Source organism: Chinchilla lanigera, unplaced genomic scaffold, assembly GCF_000276665.1.
Source record: "Chinchilla lanigera isolate Chin_1 unplaced genomic scaffold, ChiLan1.0 scaffold00032, whole genome shotgun sequence".
NCBI classification, from domain to species: Eukaryota; Metazoa; Chordata; class Mammalia; order Rodentia; family Chinchillidae; genus Chinchilla; species Chinchilla lanigera.
This window is the reverse complement of record NW_004955433.1, coordinates 23,365,576-23,374,765: the sequence shown is the minus strand read 5'-3', so window position 1 is coordinate 23,374,765 and position 9,190 is coordinate 23,365,576. Positions and strand designations below refer to the sequence as shown.

Below are 9,190 nucleotides of genomic sequence, written 5' to 3'. Positions count from 1 at the left end.
CTCTCACCTGCTCTTCCCTCTGCCTCAAACATTCTGTTCCTGTTTCTTTGCCTTGGAACACTGGTTGGAATTGTATTTCTTCCCAAATGAAACATTCCCTTTACTTCTGCCTCCATACCCTCTGACCATTTGTATAACCCTTCCCTGCCCAGTACCCAGTCCCTCTCAATACAGTGCCCTTGACTCCCCACCAATGGCTCCCCAAAGCCCCCCAAAATACTTGACATAGTATAGGTACTCAATTGGTATTTGTTGCATGGATAAATGAATTTATTCTTAATACATGGATGGACTGTCATGTAGGTAGCTTTGGTGGCTGGGAGGGAACAAAGGAAGATAATATATAAGCTGTAGCCAGGGCCTGCTCATGGTAGCAGGTGGCTAGAGGGAGAAGGCCACGTCACCTCCAGCAGGCTCAGTGCTGATTTTAATGGCCTGGCAGTGAGGTGCGTGCATGGCAGAGGCCTGCAGAAGAGGTAATGCTGAGAGGGCAGCTCTGCCCACCTCTAATTATTGCTTGCATCTTCCTGGCAGTGCCAGCTGCCTGCCCTGGGAAGCTCGGTCTTGTCCATCACAGTGTGAGTTCAGGGTGGGGCTGCTGCCACTACCAGTAGGGAAGATAAGAGGAAGTTCCCAGGGGCCTTTGGGTCTTGGAGAACACAGGCAGCCCCAGGTTTGGACACTGTTCAGCTTCTGTTCTTTTGGTCCCCAGGGCAGCTGAAGGGTACCCCTGACTTGTGGGTCCCATCAAAAACCCTCCAGGGTGGCCAAGAAGCAAGCCAGCTGAAGGGGGTTCCACAGCAACCCCAGGCAGGGAGCCTCAGATGGTTTGGTGTCTGCTGACATGGAAGCCCTTGGGAAGATGTTGCCCTAGTGGCCAGCTGGGCAGGTGAGGAGCTCAGGCCCGGAAGGAGGCTTTGACCACACGGCCCTTCAGTGGCTGTGGAGGCCGGAAGTTGTTCACCATGTGGATCCTCTCATCATCCTCTGAGGTGAAAAGCAGGCTCCGGAACTTCTCCATCTTGAGAAGGCAGAAGGGACACTCAGGGCAGGATGAGAGAGCTGTGGTCTTCAGACCCCAGATGCATCATCTGACATCCTCTTACCCAGTTCTATCCTTCTCCCTTCTGCCTCCTGGGGATTGTCTCCATTCTTCTCTACTCAGTCTCCTCTTTGATAGCCCCATGCTCAGTTATTTACTCACTAAAGGACTTCTGAAACTGGGCCCACTCCACCTAGTTCTAGCACAGCAGCGCATGCACCATTCTAGTTCCAATACAGTAGGCACAGCTCCAGAGCCAGGCATCTCCCCACCCAGCCTGTGTCTAAGTCCTAATGACTAACAACCATGCTAACTCACAATCAAAAATCTAAACATTTACCAACAAAAGATGAGAGCTTTGATGGGGAGACTCCACCCTGCCTGGGCTAGGCTGTAAGTTTGCAACTGGGGCTCTGGGAACACTCACCTGCCTCTCAGAGATACTGATGGGCTCACGGAGCACAATCCAGGTGACACTCTCACTGAGGGGTGGCGTGGTCAGGGAGCCTGGATAGGTCCAGTAGTGCCGGCTGGCAGGCAGGAGGCACTTGGGGTTGAAGCAGCTGAACTGGGCCTTGGTGCCCTGGGGCAGGGTGAAGACCTGGGAGTCAGCACAGACCTCCTACCACCACCAGCCCTGTAGATTCCTCACTTGTTTCTGTCAGAGGATTCAGGTTTCTTTTTGGCCCACCGATGCAAATTGTAAGCAAATGTCTGTAACCCCAGCCGCCACCTCCCCAGCCTAGGTTGTACCTTCTGCACGTGTTTGCTTGTACATAAAAGCTATGGCCTCTGGAGCTGTCTGGTCACTGTGTTCACACTTTTTCCTGAGGCTCAATAGCTCTGCCTGACAAAGCACCATTCATGTGCCCAGGATCTTATGCATCCTGTATCCCACCAGGCTGCATGCTGGGCATCAGCAAGGCCATAAATCAGATATGGAAGCGTCAGGTACAAGGCCCTGAGGTGCTGAAGCTCACCCTGGATCTCCACCAGTGTTGGCCACCAGCATGGAGGAGTGGTTGGGCTCAAATGTAAGCTAACCTCTTCCCTCCTCCCACCCAATTGCTCCCATGGAGAAGTGGTTGGGCTCAAATGTAAGCTAACCTCTTCCCTCCTCCCACCCAATTGCTCCCATGGAGAAGTGGTTGGGCTCAAATGTAAGCTAACCTCTTCCCTCCTCCCACCCAATTGCTCCCATTAGGGGGGCAGGACGAGTCTCACCTTAAACCGAACCATGTAGAGTGCATCTGTCAGGCGGTTCATGCTGGGGTGCTCATCCCCCGTCTGTCAGGGAGAGGGTAGTATGAGCCTAGCACCCCTGCATTCTACAACTAGGGTCATACCTTGCTCCCAGACTCTGCCACCCCCACTTACCTCCAGGAAGATGCCGACCACAGCCAGGCCATCAGGCGCTGAGGCCGCTTCCCCAAAGGTGCTGTACTTCTTGGCATTCCAGTGAACCAAATGCATCTGGGGGCAAGAATAGGCCAGGCCCAGCCAGGGCTTGGTGTCACCAGGGGCCAATGAGAACTCAAAGCCACCCACCCCATTCCAGCCACAGTTCTGTCCTGCGCAGAAAAGGGAGCTGTCAAACCTCCCAGGGGCCTAGGGGAGCCCCAGAGGGAAGGCCACAGGTAGTATCCACCCAGGTCTGGGCTCAACCCTTTCCTGAGCCCCTGGGGACTCCAGGGAGGCATCTGGCTCAGGGCCTGCCTGCTGGGGAACTAGCTATGAATTCATTGCCTTCCAGTGCAATGCCTCCCTCAGAAGGTGGCACCTGCAGCTGAGCCCAAAGAATAAGCAGAGGGTTAACAGATGAAAACCATGAGGAAGGGCATTTCAGGCAAAGGAAACAGCATAGACAAAAGCTTGGAGGCATGAAGGAACAAGGTACAGACAGGGATTTGTCACAGACAGCTTAGTGGGGGAAAAGGGCAGAGGACAATGAGGCCGGGCAAGGTGAGTCTGTGCAGGGCCTTGAATGCTAGGCTCAGTTCTGAAGGACTATCAGCAGCATGGGGGTGGCAGGAGGCCTTTCCAAAAACTCCCAAATGCAGATACCTGGACAGGACAGTGGTGGCGGTATTCAGAACATAGACCCTGTGCTGAGGCAGGGGCCAGTGTCTCTCCCAAAGAACCATGTGCTTCTCTTCACCCTCTCCAGTCACCCCCAACCCAGACACCTGGACCACCTGACCCATACTCTTTCCCCGAGCAGCAGATGGTGGCCCTCACCTCGCTGGGGAATGACTTGCCGTCCACCGTGTGCTCCGAGCCCACCTCGTGCTTCTTGCCCCAGTGGAAATGGAACTGCTTGAGGCGGTAGGGCCCTTCCAGGGGACCCCCAGTCACCACTGTGGGCAGAATGGGGGTGTAGCAGTTGGTGTGGGAGGACCCACCGCTTGGTGGGGAAATGCCAAGACTAGGATAGCAGCCCACAAAGGGGATACATTTTTTTATGTGGAAAATCTGCTGAGCTGGCTGGGCTTAGGTCAATCCCACCAACCACCCCTGCAGCCCTTAATCCAGGTCGGGACCAAAGTCTCAACAGGCTGCAGGTAGCAGAGTAATCTGGGAATGACGGAGTACATCTCTCTACATCAGAACCCCTTCCCCACTGCTGCCTGATTTCCCGTGAAACCACTGACAATAGGCCTTCCATCTCTAGATGGAAGGGCTAGCTTGGAAGCATTAATTTGTTTAGTTCTCGTAGTAGCCAATAATGAGAAAACTGTACTATTATTCGTATTTATAAAAGAAGAACCTGAAGCATAGAGAGGACAAGGCATCTGTCCAAGGTCACAGAGCAAAACACTGAGCTATGGTCTGAACCCAGAGCTCCTATGTCAAGAGTCCAGACCCCTAATCTCCAGGTAGCACTGTCTGTCAATAACCTTGAACTTCTCCAGGCAGGAGGCCAGGTTCTGAGGGTCCCTAACTTCTGAGACAGGCTCAAGTGCTCTCAGTGCCACCTCCTGCATAAATGGTTTCCTGTGAGGCCCCTACTTGTGCTGGTTTCCTGACTCTGTCACCTTGATAGCTGGTGAGCTGGGGGCATGTACAAGGCCACCTGGGACTGATAGAATTTCCAGCTGAAAGGGATCCGGCGTGGAGGGGGCCCAGCCAGGCCTGAATGTGAGCCCCTAGATCAGGTGACGGCCCTAGGCTCAGAGTTCCACAAGGTCCCTCCATGATGCACCCATAGGCCCCTTGGTGAGGCCAAGCCAGGCCAGGCCATAGAGCGAGGTCTTTTCCCCATGGGCCCCTTGGTGAGGCCAAGTCAGGTCAGGCCATAGGGCAAGGCCTTGTCCCCATGGGCCCCTCGGTGAGGCCAAGCCAGGCCAGGCCAGAGGCCCCACCTTGCTGCCTACCTTGTTGCCTGCCTTGCTGCCTGGCTTATGAGAGAAACAGGGCCTGTCCAAGGCAACGGTAGGTAGGAGGATGACAAAGGGAGTCTGGGGATGGTATCTGTGGACAGGGCCTCAGTCAAGCTGCTTCAGCCCCCAAGGGGTAGGAACAACTGGGCTTCCTGATAGATCTGAGGCCTTACCTGAGACTGTCTCACCTGCACGACAGAGAGGGAACGCCCTCCCTAACCACTTGGGCTTTGCTCCCTAGCTTCTTCCTCCAGCTGACCATGGAATACACTGCCACTGACTTGTACTTACTATGTATTTGAGACTCTGCTGGCATCAATTGACTTCCAGAGTGACCCACAGTGGGTCACTATTTTTTCCCCTCGCTCCCTAACTCCTTGGGCTGCCATTACAGCAGAGGAGGGAGCCCCACCCAGGCCTGAATGCAATCCGAAAACATGGTCTTGAGTCACCCCACTCCACTGGCCTTCATTAAGCTACTGATGTCTGAATTAAGCCCGCACAGCACTCTGAAGGCTGCTGAAATGGATGGCTATGCGAAAATTGCTCATTCATAAACTGTCCTCTAGAGTCATCTAGACTCCCATGTCCCCTCCCCAAAGCGCTCAGTGAGAGGCTTTTCTTAGAGGCCAGCACAAGGAAATGCCTTGTCTATCTCTCCTGAGGATCTGCTTGTCTTCCTTCTACACCTACAACTATATCTGATTTTCTCTCTTTTTTCCTAGCCTACCAAGAAACTCAGGACTAAGCAACTTAGATTACTCTCCTCATGAAAGTTCTGGTTTTTCCTCCTTTCCTTCCTTTTGATTTTCCTATTTGAGAGCTAAGCTTCCTTGAATGCTTCTATGGGGAGGGTGGGGAGAACCAGACACTTCCTCTCATAAGAAATTTTAGCAGATTCTCTTCTTATTCCACTCCAAATCCCCACAGGCCAGTCATGGGGACAAATTCCCTTCACTACAGAATACTTCCAAGGCCTCTGCCTAGGAATTCATCATGAAAGAACCTGGATGCTGATCTACAGCAAAGAGACCTTGGAAGGAGCTGCCACAAGTTCCCACAGGCCTCGCTCTGGTCCAGGATGGCTGGGAACTTGAGGTCATGGGCGAGTTAGAAAGGGAGATTTTTGGAACTGAGCCAATCTTGTCCTGGCACTGCCTAGTGCACTGTGCTTCTATTTGCCCATCTGAGAGTTGGGAAAGGGGTCCAGCACAAAGAATATCTCAGGCCCCTTCTGTCCTAGCCAAGCTTGGCCCAGATAATGCAGAGAGGAGGGCTGGGCTTTGGGCCACAAAGCAGGTCAGTGACAGTGGTAAAAACAAACCCGATCTGCAGCACTCTGTGGATGGGAAGAAATGGAATTAATGTTTCTTAAACATGTGTTATGTGATGGAACTACAGATGTCACTTCATTTTTTTTCATTCACCTCTAGGTGATCTTATCACATAAGCAGAGACTGAGGTTCAGCCCAAGGTTTCATGGCTGGTGAGAGCTGAAGCTGTCTTTCCCCACCACAGCAAGGTGCCCCTTCTGAGCCTGCTCGACACAGTTAGGACTTTGGCGGGGACAGGTGTCAGGCTTTGGCAGAGGCCACTTACCGGTTCGGTCATCACTGTCATTGAAGTCTACTTGGACAGAGTGGCCATTGTTGGTGATGCTGAGGGACGTGCAGACCTCGTAGGAAAGCTCCAGCGGCTGCAGGCTGGGAGAGTACACAGCCTGGCTGGATATGATGTTGATGGGTGACTGGCGGTCTCCCTGGGCAATGGGATACAGCTTGTGCCAATTTGAGGGACCTGTAGGGAGGGAGAGGGCAAGGACTCAGGTGAGCCAGAATCTCTGAGGTTCAGGCTGAGAGAAGCCCTAGGGGACTATCTCCATGACACCCTTTTAGTGAGCCTTGCACAGGTCAGAATTCTAATCCCAGCTCTGCTACTGCACCATCTCAACCTCCATTTCCTTGTCTAGGGAAATGGCCTCCCTAGAACTCACCTTCCAGTTCTGATAGGAACTGAAGAGACATAATGCCTGGAAGAGAATATTTCATAGCTGCAGGCTCAGAGATGGTTCCCAGAACTGAATCTTCCAGTCCTCAACACACACCCAACAAGACATCTGAAGTCTGTGACCTGACCCTATCAAATATTCAGCTTTGACTGGGCGTGGTGGCACATGCCTATAATCCCAGCACTCAAGAGAGAGGCGGGAGGATTGCCATGAGTTTGGGGCCAGCCTACGATACATAGAAAGTTAAAAGGCCAGCCTGAACTACAGGCTGAGAGACCCTCTCAGAAAAAAGGGACCCTGTCTCAAAAAAAAAAAAAAGAAAAATCAGGGAACTGAGGGCCACTCAGGCAAGTGTACGCATACATATGCACCAACACAAACACACAGCATGTCTGTACTGCCTCCGGCGACCTCCCCAGGCCTTTGCCTACAAGTCCATAGGTCTGACCTTCATATGTGCACAGTGACATGGGTCACCAGGCCCAGAATATGTGTGTCTACAAACCAAAACACACACACACACACACACACACACACACACACACACACACTCATAACCTTGCTGACTACATCTGACGCGTGAGTATGCACCCCCACACAAAAATACCTCCTTTTGGAAACCCAAGTTTGCACAAAGGGACCAGAGCAAAACACATGCCCATGCTCTCTCCTTCTCTCTCTCTCTCTCACACACACATACACACACTCACACACACACAAACACCTGCACACACACCCACGGGCACCCACCACCTGCCTCCCAGGGGCTCCATCTGCAGCCTAGAGGCTCAGCATCTCCCTGGGGAACATCCTGAGATGCAGCCTATTTTTAGAGCTACTGCCGGCTGGTGCTTCTCCCCCTTTTTGGCTTCTTAAGTTTTCCTCAGAAAACAGCAGCAGGTGCCGACAGAGCTGTGTCCCCTATGGATGACTCAGAACCGTGGCCCGGCCCCACTGGGTTATTTTTGCAGTCCTGTGAGTTCTGCTGCATGCAGGCGCCTCTGTCCTTCTGTTCCTTCCTCCCAGACTGGACAATCCATACCTGACTGAGTTAGAGCTGCGTGAGGGTACTAGGTCCATGGGGCAGGCCTTTGAGGACACTAGATGCTCCGAGCTGGTGGGCAGGACTAGCAGGAAGGGCTGCCATGAGGGAATGTGGACTTTGGGGGAAGCACTCAAAAGCTGACTGGGGGAAGACAGTCTACCATGAGTTCTGTCAACCTCCCCCATTCTCTGCCTCTCTCCACCTCTACTGGTCTCTCTCCTTTTTTCTGAATGTCTTCTTTCAGCTCTTGAATGTCCAGATCTGGGGGTCTCCTTTGCTTCTGGGGTTCCAGAGGCAGCAGAGACTCTGAAGCATCCCCTAATACCCTCTGGTCCCCTACAACTTCCTGGCCTCCCAGACTAGCCCAGGACTCCCACCCACTATCACAAAATGACCATCTCTCTCCAGAGACTCAGGGCAGTGAGGATCTTCTCCCCCATCCCCATCTGCCTGCCTGGGTTCCCCTCCTGACAGCTGAGATCTTGGTAGGTTCATCGTTCATCTCAGGGAATGGGGAAGCCTTGACCCACACCCTATTGCTGCTTGATAAGAGCGCCTAAAAGGGAGGGGATGTGCCCCAGACCCACACTCAAGCCGTCTAGCTCACTTTCTGCCTCTTCAGACTTCCTCTGCCTCCTAAATAAACTGAGGCAGGATGGAGGAACTATCTTCCGGGTCGGACCAGAAGGCTGGTATGGGTATGGACTCCCACTCCTCACACCTGACTTGCTCAAACACCCTGCTCTGTGTAGACAGCCTGATACATGCATGCGTGCGCCCCCAAATGCCCCTTCCCTCACGTACCAGCCGGCGCTGCAGCCCGGGCATTTCCGCGGGGAAACTCTCTCCCGAGGACACCGCGCCCTTGCCTAGCAGAGCCCAGCTCCCCAGAGGTCCCCGCTCACACGCCGTGCGCACTCGCTCCCCGCACAGACACCCGCGCACCACGCTCCGCCGCAACCGCCTCCCCGCTGCCCCGGCCACCCCCACGCGCCGCGCACGCCCGGGAGATGCGTGAGTGCCGCGGCCGGGCCAGAGCGAGCGAGCGCGGCAGTGCGGGCTGCGCGGAGGCGGCGGCGGGACGAGCTTGGCCACCGGTCGCTGGTTGGCGGCGGGAGCCGGGGCGAAGCGCGGACTTTGCGCGGGGCACTGGGGAACCCGGGCTGGGGCCAGGCAGGAGGGCCGGGTTCTGCGGGCTGGAGGAGAGCTGGGACCGGGTCGGTCCTGGAGCGTGGGGGTTGTAGGTTCATGAATCCACCCTGGACGTGCGGGTCGGGGAGAGTGCAGTTGGGTCGGAGAGGGCGGGGCTGTGCGCCTACCGTCGTCCTGGCCGTAGCCCCAGCCGGTCATGCCGCTGCTGTCCCCGCAGCCGTGCACCTGCCGGCTGGGCTCAGTCCGCTTGTTCTGGCTGCGGCTCCAGCCCCCGCTCGCTGCCGCGGAGCAGCTTCTTAAAGCGGCGGCTGGCGGGAGGAGCAGCTCCCCGGGGACCCGCCCCCCACCCCCCAGCAGGGTGAGAGAGGCTGGCCCTGCCCCTTCCCCCCAAGCCTGCAGGACCACGGAGCCGGGAGTCCAGATGCAGGGTCAGGAGGAGATAAACTTCTCACCCCACCTCCCACCCACTTCCACCAGGCGCTTCGCCCTCCTTCCCCTGCCACGTGTGTGACTCTGGGATGGGGGACACCATGATAAGAGGGAGCCCATGCTGAGGGCTGCAT

General features: G+C 55.0%; 1 protein-coding gene across 3 annotated transcripts; it reads right to left on the bottom strand.

Annotated features, from left to right (window-relative positions):
- Positions 1-248: 248 nt before the first annotated feature.
- On the bottom strand, positions 249-8,934 carry Ca7 (carbonic anhydrase VII). 3 transcript variants are annotated; one of them, XM_013516269.1, is made up of 7 exons: positions 8,795-8,934; positions 6,022-6,219; positions 3,281-3,399; positions 2,420-2,515; positions 2,267-2,329; positions 1,470-1,625; positions 249-1,069 (listed from the first exon to the last, which is right to left on the bottom strand). In XM_013516269.1, exons 1-7 carry the CDS (start codon positions 8,823-8,825, stop codon positions 899-901), a joined length of 834 nt encoding a protein of 277 aa, XP_013371723.1. In that variant the 5' UTR covers positions 8,826-8,934; the 3' UTR covers positions 249-898. The 3 variants fall into 3 exon arrangements, with proteins under 3 accessions (XP_013371723.1, XP_005388531.1, XP_013371724.1); XM_005388474.1 differs by having other exon boundaries at positions 249-1,021; XM_013516270.1 differs by lacking the exon at positions 2,267-2,329.
- Between the last annotated feature and the right edge of the window lie 256 nt (positions 8,935-9,190).

Bases quoted from the DNA above. Each gene is read 5' to 3' on its own strand.
- Ca7 (XM_013516269.1), bottom strand. From the start codon at position 8,825: ATGACCGGCTGGGGCTACGGCCAGGACGACG. The intron at 6,220-8,794 runs GTAGGCGCACAG...CCCTCCCTACAG, and splicing joins GGGCTACGGCCAGGACGACG to GTCCCTCAAATTGGCACAAG. The intron at 2,516-3,280 runs GTGAGGGCCACC...TCTTGCCCCCAG, and splicing joins GCAAGTCATTCCCCAGCGAG to ATGCATTTGGTTCACTGGAA.